Genomic DNA, 16,967 nt, shown 5'->3' with positions numbered 1-16,967 from the left:
CATTCCTCGATCCCAAGGACAGTTACCTTGAAGTAGCAAAACTCTTCCCAGCCAGACAGGGTTTCCAGGTCAGTGCAGTTCCACCTCACCCTTGACCCCTGCCATAGACTATTCATTCCTATTAAGAATGACCTCTGCTGCTGAACCCAGACTGAACCATCACTGAAACCCAATGCTGACCACAGACTCACCCTTGACCTTGACCATATATTGACTCTGAGGCTGAACACAAACTAATTCCAACCTCAGCCCTTGCTGACTCTGACCTCAAGCTGAACCCCTCAATCTGCTGCCCCCAGGTATAGGCTGACCACAGACTGAATCCAGCCCACCTGATATTCATTGGGCCAAAAGGTGCTGACAGCCAGCTCAGCCTGGTGCCACTGACGGCCATGGGATCCAGTCATATTCCAGACAGCGCTGCCCAGGGGACCCCCGTTGACACGCACGTAAATACCCAAGGTGCCTGGGCTGTGCCCATCCCTGCTGTACAGGAAGTAGCTAAACTGCACACAGTGGGTGTCATTCTCGCTCAGGCTCTGGAAGATGACATGGGCTCGCTGGCCTGGGGCATGCTGGGAAGCATTGACCAACAAGTAGGAGCCTAGAAAGAGAAGGGGAAGAGTTAGGAGCTGAGGAGAACTTGGGGGAGGACCAGGGTCATCAGGTGGACAGAGGAGGGGGCAGAAACATAGGAGTCCAGGCATTTGGACCCACACGAGTCAGGGGTTCTGAGTTCTAGTCCCAGCTCTGATTCACTGGGTAAGTCCCTTCACTTCCCTGCATCTGTTTCCCAAAGGAGAGAGTTAGAGCAGCAAAAAAACCCTGCAAACCTGACTGTGTCAAACCTTTTATGGCTCCTTACCACCTACAATCATAATCCAAGCTCATGCTGATCCAAGCTTTCCCCACATTCTGAGCTGTCCTTGGAGGGAGGGACTAGGTCATTCATCTCAGGATTCAAGAGTCCGCAGGACGAAGGCCACCTCTTCTGAAGCCTCCCCCCAGTGCTTCTATGGGCTTCTCGCCTGACTCTTTGATCATTAATGAAGGTACTAGGTCTCCTGCAAGCCTGTGATGCCTCAAGGCTCCACGGTGTCCTCAGCACAGGCTCTGATCCCAAGCTGAATGAATGTGTAGAATAGATTGAATGAAAGGACTCTAACTACCCTTCCAGCCCCCATCCCCGAGTCTAAATTCCTGGGATACAATTCTCCTTATTTCCAACCTGGAGAAAGGCAGCCCTGCCCCTTCCCCCGAGATCCAGGCTGTGTGCTAGTCTGGGGGTGGGGTGCGAGAGTGGGCTGGACTCCTCAGGAGCTGGCTGGGGGATTATGGCTTCCCTTCTGTGGGGAGAAGGTCCCAGGAGCTGCCAAGAGGGCATTCGCAGCCACCCAGCGCTACTTCCCCTGGGCTTGGCTGCCAGCCAACACAAGCACATTCCGCTCCCTGCTCTGGGAGAATTCCCCAGGGACTCCGCTGGAGGGCCTCTCATTCATCTCTGAGCCAGAAGCCTATGAAGGAGGCGCCTGGCTCAGTCCCGGTGGGGTAGTAAACAAAACCCCAGGTCCCCATCCCCACCCAGGAGGAGGCAGCCCCCGCCCCCAGGAGTCTCTCTTGGCCTCCTCCCCCATCCCCCTCCCTCCTCTCCCTCTGAGCAGCTGTGTGTCTTTCTCCCCCTTTCCATCTGATACTTTGTTCTTACCTCCCTCCCTCTACCTGTCTCCTCTCCCTGTTTCCCTAGGTTTTCCTCACTCTGCATCCCTCCCCTTCTCTTTCATTTCCTCCCTTCATCTGTGTGGCTCCTCCTTCTCCTCTCTCCTGCTCTGTCTGAGTGTGAATCTCCTTCCTCCCTTCTCTCCCCACCCCCAACACCCTGCCCTAGAATGTGAGCGCCAAGAGAGCAGACTGTCTTGCTGACCACTGCATCCCCATGGTATATGCTGAATGTTTCCTGTCTCACTGGATATGCCTCGGCTTGTGCATGAGAGAGAGGCGCTGTTAGAGGTGAATTCACATCACCTTGTAACCGGACAGGGTCCTGGGGATATGGAGACGGCCCACACAGTGTCCCTACCATGGAGGGCACCTTGACAGATCACTGTCACACAGGTCAGATTTTGATACCTGAGAGTACAGAGGCCAAACAAGGAGCTGAGAGCCCTGTGAAGGCAGAGATGAAAGTCCCAGGGAGGGCACAGTGGCCCAGAAGACAGAGGCAGGGAGGGCTCCAGGAGGCAAGGCCAGTGGTAGATCAGAGTGTGGAGGCTGCCCGTGCCACGTCTTGGAGTGCCTCTCTCCTGTTCACTTCAGGTCTTGGCCCCTCCACTGAGAACCTTTGCTGCCCCTTGCCTGCACCCTTGACAGCAGGCACTACCTTGGCCATGCTGTGATCTGAACAGTTAGACCCTGGCCCACTACTATGATAGGGCAAAGGAGAGGGGTCTGAAGGCTGTCCAGTGCTTGGGTGCCCTCAGCAAGCCCATCTGGCTTTCATGCTATGCTCCCAGCCTCCGACCCAGCCTTTATCGGTAATAAGGTTGATAGTTTGTCTCATCCTTTTCTTAATCCCCAATTGATTCTGCACCCAGTGAAAGGGGTGCTAATAATTGGGCCCCCTCAAATACCTCCAACAACAGCAACTAAACCTTAATTGAACCCTTACATGCCACCTCCCTGTTATGCACTTTATGGGCATTATCTAATAACCCTATGAAATGGATATTTTTCTCCCCATTTTACAGTTAAGAAAATGGAAACTCAGAGAAGTTAAGTGACTTGCCCAAGGTCACACAGCTGGTAAAGTGATAATGCCAGGACTTGAAGCTGAAATCGGTGCTCTAGGGGCCACCATTAGAGTAGGAAGCCAGTACTAGAATCTATATAATTAGTCTCCTGACTCCCAGTCCAGTGCTCACAATGTCAAGTGCCCCATCCTGAAAGAGAGACAGGGCAACGTGGAAGCTGGGAAGGATCTGGGACTTACAGGAAAAGGGGGGCAGAGGAAGGAAGGTTTTACACACATGCAGCCTCCAATGTTACTGCTCTGTCAGCATCTTCAAGTCCTGGGAAACCAGGATTCAGACGCTCTCAGGATGAAGGTAGCCTCCTAGAAGGTGGAAGATTTAGGAACCTGGTGGGAGTAAGGGTGCATCCTGAGCTAAACTGCATAAGGGGTAATGGTAGGTGGGTTTTAACTTATAGCTTGGAAGGCTCTTTGATTACTTGAACCTGCACCCATTTTACAGATAAAACTACCTGATATACACAACTGGACAGTTGCCAGAGAGCTCCACGTTCACAATGTCATATATGTCATTACAGATGCCAAAAGCAGATGAGGCCCAGAGAGGTTAAGTAATGTACCCAAGGTCACACAGCAAGTGGGGAGAATGCCCCTAGAAGGAGACAAAGGGGGAATAGTGACTGAGAACAGGCTCACCGTGGGGCAGGTCTGCAGGAGCCCGGGTACCAGGGTGGATCCGTACTTGTTCCCACTGGAAGTCATTGTACTGGGCCTGGCTGTACTCGCATGGCACTGCTGGGTCACTCGTCTCCTCGAAGGTGCAGCCGGCTGTGAAGGCAGAGCCTGGTTAACACAGGCTAGAGCAGGGCTGCTGGCCAGGAGGGCTCCTGCAGCTTCCCTCCTGGTGCCCCTACACTGTCCCCTCTTACCCAAGCTTACCCACCCTCCCCTCATTGCTCCCTCCAACAAAACTCTCCCTCCTCCACTCTCTCCCTCGACCAAGGTTCCTCTTTTCATTATCTCCTCCTAAATCCAGACCTCCTCACACTGCCCACTCTCCTAGTACTCCCCAGGACACCCCACTGCTTAATGACCCATCAAAGACCATCAACAAAAACTAGTTATCATTATTACTATATCCTTACAGTCTCACACCAATTCATGAGGTCAGGACTAGAATTATCCCCATTTTACAGATGAGGAAACCGAGGCCCAAAGAGGCTGATAGACTCCCTTAAGGTCACACAGCTAATTAGTGACAGATGTGGGGCTTGAACTGAGAGCTCCTGCTAGTTAGTAGTGTCCTGTCACCTGTCCCTCCATCTTCTGCATAGAAGACAGACAGTCGGCCCAGGGACTGGCCGGGTCATGAATGCCCTGAGCCAGCCCTGATGGTATCTCCTTAAAAATAACAATGGCCACGATCATCTCAGGCTTACAACAAGCCCTGCACAGTACTAAAGGCTCTAGGTGCCGAGTATCACTTAAGCCTCACCTTCTGAGGCAGGTACCGCTATTATTCCTACTTGACAGATGAGCTTAAGAGATTCGATCATTGTCCAAAGTTACCCAACTTAATTCTCTGCCTGCAGGAATGTGACACGCAAAAGCACAGCCATATGTGGATTGGTACACCTATGACTAGCGGAAGCAAAGTCTCGTGATTTGGAACCAACATTTACAGTTTAAATGAGAAGAGAAGGAAGGAAGGAGAGATTGAAATGGATGGGAGAACTTTGATTGGTAATGAGGTCCATAAATCTTAGCTAGGTCATCAAAGCCGAGCCAGGCACCTAATAAACACCACTGGTTCAGAAAGTAACTGCATACTGGTCCCTGCACTCACTTCTGAACCTCAGTGGGTGGAGCCCCTTCAGGGGTCGTCTAAAGCATCTGAGACCGGGAAATTGCCTGAGCAGGTGGTAAGGAAGCAGGCACAAATCATGCCAGGCCCTGTCCTGGGTGCCTGCCAGCTACTGGTACTTCTCCCCATTTGACAGATAAGGTGACTGAGGCTCCAAGGGGTGAAGGGTTCGTCCAGTATAACATGATAGATAAATGAGTGGGCTTTGGCATCAGACAAACTTGGGATTGAATCTTGACTCTGCAATTTACCAACACCTGTGACTGTGGGCAAGTCACTTCTCCTTTCTGAGCCTCAGTTTTCTCATCCACACATGGGGTTGTTGAGGATTCAATGTGGGGGTCCACTGAGCGCAATGCCTAGCACATGCAAACACTCAGGAAATAACAGCTCTTCACATGTGCCACTGGCGTCTACATGAGCAACAGAAGCAGGATTTGAACCCATGTCGGTCAGATGCCAAAGGCCATATTTCCCACCAGAAAAGGCTTCACTAGGAAAAGGAACAAACATGAGCTGCTTCCCAGGTTCAAGAAAAGGAGGAAAGAGAAATGGACAGTAATTGGGGAGTGGGTACCCCGTGCCAGGAACAGTGGCGGACAATTGCACATACAGCCAGTGACCTCACTTTTGGAGGCTCTTATTTCATCTGTTAGGCAGATCACGTGAGGTAGGATATGGAAACACACCCAGCAGAGCCAGGCACAAAAGGGCTCACCCTTGTTGGGAGTGGGGTCGTCTCCCTTTCCTCTCCTTGGACACCACCAGAGTGTAAAATGATGACAAGTAGGCATGACGCTGGCACCAAGTGGATGGGAGGACATAACAGAAGCCTCTCTCCAGAGCTGGAGCAGGACCTGGACTGAGCTCTTTGCCTCATTATGTGAAAAACCCTGGTCAGCATAGTGGCTGTGGCCTGTGGGAAGTGGGTTTTAACCCCATTTGTGCTGAGAAGGCCTCCCGTCTCCCACTAGAAAATGAGTTACAGCACAGCACAGAAAGAAGAGATGGCCAGTAGGGATGGTCAGAGAGGGCTTCCTGAAGGAGGCGACAGCTGATTTCATTCAGCCTGAGCTGAGCCTGTTCCTGAGGGTCTTAGCCAAGGCCTCCCTGAGACAGAGGGATTGCCAGAAAGGGAAGCCTAGAACTTAGAGCCCTTGTTGGGGCTCAAGCCCTTCTCGTTCCTTCACAAGTAACAAGGCAGCTGCCCCAGATGTTTCACACATGGCCCTGGGGGGAGCCTAGAAGTGCCAGCTCCTTCCTTGGCTTCCTTCTGAGCCAGGCCACGTGCGCTGCCAGGACTCCCAGACTGACTGACCTGGTCAAAGGGACCCCCAGACCATCTGACCTTAGCCAGAGTAGCCCCCAGACTGACTGACCCAGGTAAGTGACCTCCAGACAGATAGACCTGAGCCAGAGTGGCCCCCAGCTGATTGTCCCTGGCCATAGTGGACCCATTGTCATCCAGATAACTGCCAGACCATCTGACTTCAGCCAGAATGACCACCAGATTGAATGACTAACCCCAGACCGGCTGACCATGGCCAAAGTGACCCCTGACCTCTGCCAAATAACTCCTACAACTGACCCCAGCCAGGTTGACCTCCCCGACTGACTGACTCCATCCACACTGCCCCCTTAGGCAGAATGACTCCCTCCCCTGGTCCATGTCCCTCCCCAGCCCTGTCTCTGGGCCAGGCCCATTCCAGCCACAGCCCTTAGGGGGCAACATCTCTGGGGCCAGGCTCCCCAAGAAGAGCCTCACGCCCACCTCCTCCCCAGCTCACCCAGGGATGAGAATAATCAGCGCTCCCGGTTCCTGGGAAAAATCCCATCACCTCCAGTCCGGATGGCTCAGGAACCCCGAAGCCAAGTCCCAGCTCCTGCCAGAGACCCAACTCCTGCTAGAGGCCACCAGCCCGGCGTAGAAATCTGTATCAGATTTTGGTTCAGAGCCAGAATGGTAGCAGGGCATCTCTCGCAACGTCATCGACACAGACAGGTACACACACGTCACCACCACCACGAGGGGCTGCCACTCACCACCGTAACCACCTGTACTGGTGAACCCTCACAGTGACTCGGAGCTAAGTACTGTTATTATTCCTATTTAACAGATGGAAACTCAGGCCACACCTTGAGTCCTAGAAGCGGGGGCTTAAGCCCCCTGTCTTTATTCAAGGAGACTAGGCACAAACAAAATAAGGCGCTGGGATAGTACTGGCCGCATGTGTTAACTCAGTGCCATTCACAGGACATAATTCAGCGCCACTGGACACTGACAGTACAGAGCAGGTCCCTGGCACTTTAGAGGCACAGGATGGTTAAGACTGCACCCCACCCTCAGACCTCCCTGTATGAGTGAGCAGTGAAGGAATGAGACAAATGACAGGCCACAAGGGGCATCCAAGGGAGGGGCTGGGTGCAGAGGAAGGCTTCCTGGAGGTGGGTGCACCTGAGCAGAGCCTGGAAGGATGGGTGTCATTCTGACCAGTACAGATGGGTGCAAGGGCGTTGGAGGCAAAGGGCGCAGCAGCAGCAAAGGAAGGCGATGAATAAACACACAGTTCACCCAGGGCGCACACAAGAGCCCAGGTTGGCTGAAGTAATGGGAGCTGAGACTGGAGGGAGGGGGGTTCAGGCCTTAAAGGCCAGGTGAGAATTTTGGCTTCCTTTTGAGATGGGAAGCCATAGTTAGGTGTCTGAGCAGGGGAGCACCTGGATTCAGATGAGACAAGTGATATCTCCTATGAACCACGAGAAGGACAGAAGACTTCTCCAGAGGGCACTATAGGATCAGGAATGGTTCAAGCCACCAAGGGGTTGAGAGTCAGATGTCAGAAACTGGTAAGAAAAGGGGCCTCAAGCCCCCCTCCCGGCTGCAAACAGCACATACTCCAATCTCACCCAGAAAGATACAACACACACACACACACACACACACACACACACACACACACACACACACACACACACACACATACTACCTTCTCCCAGCCTAGTCCAAGTCTTGGGGACACGGTCTCAACTGGACTAGGGACAGGGAGCAAACCCGGTTCCACCCCGGGTACCCCATCTCTGCCAGGACCTCCCTGAGAGGGTGTGCTGAATCAAAGCAGGACCCCACCAGCTCCCCCATCCTCAACTCAAACTGGCCCAGCTACATTCCTCAGCTAATCTCCCCAATCTGGCAGGCGGTTGCCTGAGCAACCGTCAGCCACAATTTGGGAAGGCAGGAGGATGGTTTATCCACATCCGGCTGGGCTCGGGATGGGGTGATGTAAGGGGCAAAGCAACCTCTGCAGGAGGAGCCAGAGTGTGGGAGGGGCTCCCTGGTGTAAGCCTGGTGTGAGGGTCTCCACCCCTCCATGTGCATGTGTTTTCATACGCCAACCTGTGTGTGTGTGTGTGTGTGTGTGTGTGTGTGTACATGGCTGTGAGAGTGACAGCCGGGTACCAACTTGTAAGTACTCAACTGAGAGGCAGGAGACCTGGATCGAATTCTTGCTGAGCCTTTGACTCCCTGTGTGACCTTGGGCAGGTGGCTTGCTCTCTCTGAACCCCTGCTTCCTCACTTATGAGATGAGAATGGGGAACCAGGTGACCTCTAAGGATGCTTCCACCTCCAGAATTCTGATTCCATTCATGTGTGTATGCATGTAAGCAAGAATTACTTGAGGACAGAGAAAGACACTATGGAGAAGAGGTGAGGGTGAGCATGGGTGTCTTACAGTGTGGTCCCCCAGGCAGTGTGCTGTGAAAATTGTGGGTAAGTGTATGTTTGTGTGCAGCGGTATATGAGCACGTTCAGAGATAAGCATGTGCCTAAGGGGGTGGTGAGTGTACGTGGCAGGGTACAAGGGAGAGAGAGAGAGACAGACAGAGAGACAGAGAGACAGAGACAGAGACAGAGAGTGTGTGTGTCTGCACCACAAGCATGTGAGCACCTGACTTTCCTCCCCACCAGAAAGGGAATGGTGCTGTGTCAACTGCAGCTACCAGTCGCCCCCAGTGTTTTCTGAAGACCCTATGTAAACAGAGTCTGTTTGCAATGAGATTTTTGTTCCCTTTGATTTGTCAACAGAACATCCAGTTCCCAAGGGTGGCCCCAGGAGAAACAAAACTTCTCCCAAAAGATTACAAATTTAAGGGCTCAGACCACACCCAACCCCAGGCACAGCTCCAACCCTGGCCTGGGGAAGCCAAATGCCACGCCAATGTTATACACAGGTCTACTTCATCATCGAAAGCCACTCCCCTATTCTAGGTAGCCCCGCCCAACCTGGAATCGACAATGGCTTCCCCTGGACATTCTTGCCCAACACAGCCCTACCCCAGCATCCACTTCAGACCCGTCTAACCTCCACCTCCTCCCTTCCTGAGGTCAGGGACTGTCTTATACCTTGGAAGCCCATCCCCACGCCCGGTGTACACAGGTGGCCCACAGTGGCTGGGCTTATTGACCCCATGATGCAGACAGTCTGACCTCGACCAGCTCCACCCCTGACTCCAGCCCAGAGACCGGACCCCGCCTACTTCACTGTTCTCCTTGTTCAGATCAACACAAGACCTTGGCAGGGAACCCTGGAACCGCCCTCCGGAGCCCTGAATAATTGGATTGATTAAGGGCAGGGCCGGCAGCAAGGTGCCCACCTTCTAATCACCCAGGGTTCAGCATAGCTGTGACCGGAAAGCTCACCCAGAGCCGGCCCCAGGGCGAGTCAGCGGAGCTGGCACCCCTACGGGAGCCAACACAGAACCCGGCGATGACACCATCCTTCCATCTCCATGGAGGCTACAAGGAAGCCAATTACAGCAAGGGACTCTTAGGCCAGACCCACTCCCCATCTCCCTAAAGAAATGTACCCCAAACCGCAAGGCTAAGGGCAGAGCTGCCGTATTGGTAGCATATGGGGAAGGCATGGGACAGGGCCAGACTCCACACAGAGGCAAAGGGCTGAATGGAGGGCTGGGCTTGCAGAGGTAACAAAGGGCAGAGCACACAGACCCTTGCAGTACAGACACCCTGTGTCACATAAAAACCCAGGGCGGAGTAGAGGCAGAGGGCTGTGCACAAACCCGTGCAGTGTGAAGATCTTTACTTTCTAACTGTCCCGTGGAGGGACAGGGCTATGCGGTGGCAGGCTGTGAGGCGCTGAGGGTGGAGGGCAGCAGCCCCCACTGTACAGAGGCAGAATGCAGGTATGCAGTGCAGGGGAGCAGCACACACGGTGTGCACAGTCCCTAGACAGACTCTTGAACAGCACAGCCAAACTGGTCAGTGCCATGACGCTGCGTTCAGGTGCCACATCCATCGTGGGCATGACCCAGAACTTCACAGAGGCACAGCGCACCAGTGCAGTGCGTGGAGTGGACGCTGGGCGGTCGCTCAGTGCTACGTCATAGCTGGGGGAGGGGATACCCACGCGCTGAGGTCAAGCCTTCCTAGTTCTTCTCCCCCTCCAGACACTAGCACAGGGCCAGGTATCGCTGGCGCTCCATGAATTCTCACGGAAATGAAGTGCCCAGTGTAGCCATGCAGAACAGCACAGAAATACAAGAAGAGAAGCATATGGTACAGTGCAGAAGGAACTGCTGGGCGTGGAAACCCAGTCCAGAATACAAGCTCAACACAGTCCCAAGGAGCAGAGTAGGCGCAGACGCGAGGGCAGGGGTAGAAAGTGGCACAAACATGGAGTGCAGTGACGGTGCCATGTGGAACAGTGAATTCAGTGCAAGGGCTCTGGGACCCACTAGAGTGCACACGACCCAACAATGAGCAGGTACAGTACAGGGTAGGGGTTTGGGGCAGTAATCGTGCGCCATGCACCAATGCAGTGCTGGGTACTGTGCAAAGGTGCCGCCCAGAAAAACCCAGGCCAGTGCCAAAGCTCCACAACGTGGCCCCAAGCTGCAGTGTAAGTACAGACCCTCCGGGCAGTGTGCAAGGAGGGGCAGATGAGCATGCAGTGAGCACGTTCCAGGCAAAGATGTTGCTCAGCTGGGGCTGCCAACAGAAACCTGGGCAAGGCTACCAGCCGACATCTCGGTGGTAATGCCGAGAAAGGCCGAGATCCCACAGTGGTCAGCAGTGCAGCGGCAGTGGTGCAGGGTGAAAGCCTGTGCCCGGAGCAGGCATGAATCCAGGGCGTGCAGTGAAGCAGGGGGACGGAAGTGCTATGTGAGGCAAAGCTGCACTGTGTTGGTACAGCTCAATGGTGGAAGGCAGTGGGGCTGTGTCCAGAAACTCGGGAAGTCCACAGAACCAATGCAGCGCAGATGCCCACCACAATAATGCAGTGTCGTACAGAGATGCCATGTGATGCAAAGATGCAGTATTGGGGTGGCATGCCATCTGTTGGCACAGCACAGTGGTGCATTGCTAGGAGCTGTGCCCAAATCCTAGGAGAGTCCATGGCCCGATGTAACAGTGATACCCGACAGAGTACTACAGCACAGAAGAGAGCTGCACAGACACAAATGGCAGTACAACTGCAGGATGGAGGTACAGTTCAGTGGGACAATGCAGGGGCGGAGCCTACAGACACTCAGGAGAGTCCACCCAGCCAATGCCATGCAGAATCCCAGCGCAGGCACGCAGTGCAGGGCGGAGGTGCAGTGTAGTGAAAGGACACAAAGCAGCAGCCCCGTCCTGAGGTGCAGGAACCCCCGAGAGCACACACTCAGAGCAGTCCACAGCCCCGATGCAGCACAGTCATTGGTGAAAGGCAAAGATGTGGCAGGCTGCAAAGTGTTATGGGGAGGGGTGCACATGCTGGAAAACCTTGTGCCTGAAACGCTCAGGCTGAAGTGGCTCCCCCGTGGTTAGGAGCTGAGGCCTCGTCTGCCCTGGGGCTTCCCTCCACCCCAGCCCCCACCCCAACATCTTCCACCTCAGCGACTCTCCAAGGGCACAGGATGAAATCGCTGCCACCCACGGGACGCACAGCCAGAACTGAGCACATTGTCCAGGTATTTATATCTGAGCAGGGCCCCAGCGCACTGGCAGGCAAGCAATGAATTCAGATTCTGCTAAAAAGCTTTTGGACAATTAAAGCAGGTCCCCTGGCCCCCAGCTCAGGGCAGGGCAGTGTAGGGCACAGCAGGGGAGAGACAGACAAGAAGACCTATTGGATTAGGTCACGGTCCAGTGTGGGCAGGAAGTGGGGTGAACAGGGAGAGGATGTGAGGAGCAAGCCAGGCGCAACCAACCTGGCTGGTCACTCCTGCCCTTCCTGCCACTATCACCTCTCCCAGGCCTGGACTTCATAAGAAGCCAAGACTAAGCTGTTCTGAGCACACAGGATGCCTGCACATATAGACACACACTGAATAACAGCTAACATTTATACAGTGGTTCCTATAGGCCAGGACCTGTTCTGAACTATATACATATGTATACAAAATACATCCTCCCAGCAAGTCCATGCAGTGTGTTCTGTTATTATCCCATCTCACAGATAAGAACACTGAAGGCCCAGAGAGGTCAAGTAACTTGCCTAAGTGTCACACGGCTATCAGAGGTGGAACCAGGATTAGAACCCAGATGGTCTGGCTCTTAACCACCACACTCTAGGTAAAGCACATATTTATATACATGTACAACCACAAGAGTGTACACGTGTAAACACACACATACACACGTACACACATTCTGAGCATTGCATTTCCCACTCTCTCAGCTGAGACCCACCTATCCTGTCCAGATAGGCTTCTGACACCTCCCCACGTCCCACTTCTTTCCACCCCCCATCTCTTCCCCAACCATTGGTTGTTCCCCCAACACCACCTGTTCCCTCATTCCCAGCTATTCCCATCCCCCAGATTTATCATCATCGCTAGTGATCTCTCATCCCTCAGTTGTCCCCCACCACCAGCTGCGATCTGCCCGTCAAATATCCCCAATGACACCCCTTCCCAATTTCCCCCTCCCACTCCTTCCCCCTGATTTCCATAATCAACTCCAAAACCTCAGCAACCACTCTAAGCTCCCTTTGTCTTCAGCCCTTCGGACTCGCTGTCAGGTCCTGGGGTCCACACCCTGCCCAAGACCTCCTGAATCATCTAGCCTCTTCTGAGCTATCCACCCCAGGGGTCGTCCCCTAGCCATTCCACAGGCAATGGCAGCCCCTGCCCAAAGCCAGCCAAGGGGGCATACCAGCCCCCATCCATGACTGTCCTCCGGAGGGACCCCCAGCTCCACGCTCCACCCCTGCCAAGCCTTCCCTCCGTACCCCGGGGCTCACATTGATGCAAGCACTAAGTGGGCACCTGCCATTTATTAATACAAGGCCCTTGGGGACGGAAGATGACAGACTCAGCCCAGCCCTCTGGGGCTCCCAGCCTAGTCAGTGGGGAAGGAGACAGAAAACAAGTGCAGCACACTGGGATAGGTACATGTGGGAGAACTCTGACCCGTTGTGCCAGGAGCGGTCTGAGAAGTCTCCGCCAGGGAAGTGACGTCACAGCTGAGCAAGTAGGTAGGCCCTGGGAGGTAAGGAGGGCAGGAGGGCATTCTCAGCAGGAGGCACAGCGTGTGCAAAGGTAGAGAGGTTTGAAAGGCCCCGGCAGGTTCTGGAATCAGCAGTGGCCTGGTGATCCTGGATCACAAGGTGGACAGGGAGAGGTGGGGTCAGGGAGAAGCGTGAGCACGGAACTGTCATGGAAAGCAGGGGCTAGGTCATGCAGGCCTTGCCTGCCACGTTAGAGTTCGGGTTTTGTCCTGTGGGTGCTGGAGAACATTCAGCTTGGGGCAACAGGGTGGCAGTATCCTGTGTCTGCCTGAGAGAAGGCAGTCAGGTCTCAGGGCAACGAAAGCACTGGCAGGCTGTTGGCAGAATGGAGGCCAAGGAGGGGACTACAGCAATAGTCCAGGCAAGAAATGATGGGACTGGGGGAAGGGGACATGGGTTCAACCCAACCTTCTTCACTGGCTGCTGAGTGACGGTCTGTCCAGACCCGCTCCACTCCCTGAGGCCCCACTGACGATGCTGCAGGCCTCACACCTCTACATGAGCACTGTCCACAGCACTTCCGGCGGTGATGGAAATGCCCTCTACCTGCACGGACCAGTACAATAGCCACTAGTAACAAGAGACTCTTGACAAGAGACTTGAAATCTAGCTGGTGAGACTGTGGGGCTGAATTTTTATTTTAATGACTTTTTACTAACTTAAAGTTAATAACCAGTGTGACTAAGTCGCCACTGTCTTAGAGAGTACAGGTAGAGAACATTTCCATCATCGTAGAAAGTTCTATTGGGATTGTGCAGCTCCCGACTGACTAACCATTGGGGGCTCCTCCAGAGGCTCCTGGCCTCGGGGTCTGAAGGGAGATCAGGAGGCAAGCCCATGGAAGGGGGTGTCACAAGTTGAGCTGGCAGAGCCCCAGTCCCCGGTCCACAGCTGAGCAGAGTCACCAGGACACTCCCCACCCAATACGTGCACACCCCTCTCCAGGAGACATACACACCTACACATACAAACAGGTACACAGGGCACCCCACAGCCAGACTCCCAAACACCCACATATTCCAATGCACATGTACCCCACTGCTGGATACATAGATATCCCACATTCAGATATCCAGACACTTGGGTACCCCATACTCAGACACCCCAACACCCAGGCACCTGGACAACCCCACAGCAAGACACAACACAGAGACACTCCTGCACGTGAACACCCATTAACCTGAGGACTCCCAGACACCTGGATACACCCACCTCCAGATCCAGAGACACTAGGATATCTTTATGTTGGCACACCCTGACCCTCTACAACGTGGCACTGAGAGACCCACACCTAGATACTGAGACACCACCCACCCAAATAGCTCCACACCCAAACTCCAGGAATTTAACACTTAGAGACCCAGGTACCCTAGCATTAGGCTCCCTGGGGATCAAAGCAGCTGGTCACCTCCCTATTCCAAACTCAGATCCTGCCACACATGGTAACCAGGTAGCTAGATGCCCTGACAGTGCACACATATGTCCTGTGGGTCAGGCTACAATCACACAACCATAATCTTACACACACACACACACACACACACACACACATCCTCCCCACTCTGACTGCCCAGATGCCAGCACCTGCACACACCTCAACTGCCCTAACCCCACCTGCAGAGGTCACCAGAGAGAGCAGCTCTCCTCCCTCCCCTCAGGCTCACAAGCAGCCAGAACAGAGGCTGCCACCCTACCTGCCCACTCTCAGATCTGGGACTGAGGGAGAGTCCCCCGTCCCGAGGCAGGACCCTCCCTCTTCCCCAGACACTCACACTGACGGTTGGGACTCGATGCCTCTCACCAACTGCCAAGGCCTCCAGTACAAAGGCCTGTCCATTGACTGGCCCCCCACCAGCTGCTGGAGGTGGGGTTGGAGGGCAGTAGGAGGTGGTGTGGGGAGCTGGGGGAGGGGCTGGCAGGCAGAGACCTGCTGCCTTTCTCTCTGCCAGGGACTTAAACTCCCCAACTCACAGCTCCCTGTTGACACTCTCTCCGTGTCCTTTTCACACGCAATACCATCCCCCAGCAGAATTTTCCAGATTCCTGGAGGGAAACCTATTTCTTTAATCCCTATTTTCAGTGGAATCAGTGCGCCCCCATCTGGCACCTCCAGCTCAGAACTTAAGTCGCTGGACTTCATTCATTCTTTCATGCCACATGTATTTTATTCAGGCCAGGCCTTGTGCTTGGCACTAAGGCTTCAGAGGTGAACTAAATACTCAATCCCTGTCCTCACAGAGCTCATGTAAGCAGGGAAGGAACAATAAACTGTAATTACATCATTACAATGCTACAAAAAAATTCCAAGCAACCCCCACCTTCCCTTCCTAGGCTGGAACAGGAGTAACCAGGGAAGACTTCAGGCAGGATGTGATGCCTAAGCTGAGACCTGAAGGAGGAGCAGGAGTTCACCAGGTGAAGAGGTGGAGTTAGAGAGTTTTGGGGAGAAAGCACAGCTTGTGGAAAGGCAGAGAGAGGAGACAGCGGGCAATGGGCAGTTAGGGGATATTGATAAGTAGGTCAGAGTGACCAGAGCATAGGATGCAGGGACAAGGGGCACAAATGAGACGGAACTGAACAAGCAGGCAACAGAGCAAAGGGGGAGGGACTTCAACCCTGAAGGCAGTGGGGAGCCTTCAAGGGGTTTCAACGCGCATTTTTGTTTTCAAAAGCTCTCTGGCATCATGGAGGAAGGGATGGAAGGAAGAGGCTGGAGCCTGCCTGCAGTGGAGAGATGGCTGAGGATGGAGAGAAGGGGACAAATGAGAGAGACCCTGAGAGTGCAAAAGGATAGGATGCATCCGGGTGCAGGGAGAGGGCTTGAAGGAGAAAGGGAGAAACAAGGAGCCCCTACAATTCTAGCTAACCCAGACCTGCATGAATAGGGCACTCTCAACTCTAGCTTAGCTGATGAAAGCATGGAAGGATGGCAGCATACCTTGAGCAACCGAGGTCCCACCCCGGATTTTTCGTGACACCTGAGCTGGGCAGCAAGCTGCCCAGGAGCTCAGCACTCCCACTCTCACGACTTCCTATGGGGTTTCCAGCCCTATGGTTCAGAAGGGCCAGCTGCCCAGACAAGCATTTATTGCCCAACCTGAAACCACTGGGCAGCCCCTCCTTCATTCCTGCTGTCCTCAACTCCAGCAACCAAAAGGACAAAATGAACTTGAATGCAGTGGAATAAATTACTGCCAGATTTACATGGCTGAGAGACATCACACACACACACTAAGGGGGGTAGAGGGGCTCAGGAAGCTGGGTTGACTCTACCCAGATTGGGGGCCAGCGCAGACCCCATATCTTGTACTAAGGACTTCTGAATTAAGCTCTAATAGTAAGCAATAGCTACAAGGTTGCCAGGAACTTTAGAAGTACAATGACCTGCCCAAGGTCACAAGGACAGCAGGTGTTGAAGGCAGAATTTGAACCCAGGTCCCCCAACTTCAAATCACAGCCTCTGGGGCTCTGTAACAATCCTCCAAATCATCTTTTGTTCCTTGGCGCTCACAGACCCTTACTTTGAAATCTACCAAGTACCATACACCATTACTACAAGGCAGATGAGGAAACTGCCTTGAAGAATAGAGGCCTGAAGAATAGAAGTAATTTGCTCAAGGTCTCACTCCCAAACCTCAGTTCTTAACAATCCCCCCTGCTGGCAGGAGTTGGGTTACAGGAGGGCTCTTGGAGTTAAGGTGAAGGTGGTAGGGGTATGGGAGCGTATTTGTACCCCATGGGTTTGATCTCAAGGTGGGAGGGGAGGCAAAGTTGCTGCGGGACAGGGGGAGGATAAGGAAGGAGGTCGCCTTGGCGCCCTCTCAGACATGGAGAGGTCGAAGTT

At 53.7% G+C, this 16,967-nt stretch overlaps 1 protein-coding gene across 9 annotated transcripts in view; it reads right to left on the bottom strand.

The window, feature by feature from the left end:
• Positions 1-16,967, bottom strand: part of PTPRU (protein tyrosine phosphatase receptor type U) — a 78,232-nt gene that overhangs the window by 59,016 nt on the left and 2,249 nt on the right. For 5 of the 9 annotated variants that reach the window (XM_033114068.1, XM_033114062.1, XM_033114063.1 and 2 more), the window contains exons 2-3: positions 3,443-3,574; positions 333-604 (exon numbers count right to left, since the gene is read on the bottom strand). In XM_033114068.1, the coding sequence (XP_032969959.1) occupies positions 333-604; positions 3,443-3,574 (404 nt within the window). Of the gene's footprint in view, positions 1-332; positions 605-3,442; positions 3,575-5,328; positions 5,427-13,025; positions 13,652-16,967 lie in introns of those variants that run through there. The other 4 variants (XM_033114059.1, XM_033114058.1, XM_033114060.1 and 1 more) reach the window with 4 other exon arrangements.

The sequence above is a fragment of the Rhinolophus ferrumequinum genome, chromosome 9, assembly GCF_004115265.2.
Source record: "Rhinolophus ferrumequinum isolate MPI-CBG mRhiFer1 chromosome 9, mRhiFer1_v1.p, whole genome shotgun sequence".
In the NCBI taxonomy this organism is placed as follows: domain Eukaryota; kingdom Metazoa; phylum Chordata; class Mammalia; order Chiroptera; family Rhinolophidae; genus Rhinolophus; species Rhinolophus ferrumequinum.
Note: the sequence above shows the minus strand (reverse complement) of the source record. Positions and strands in the feature narration are given on the sequence as shown.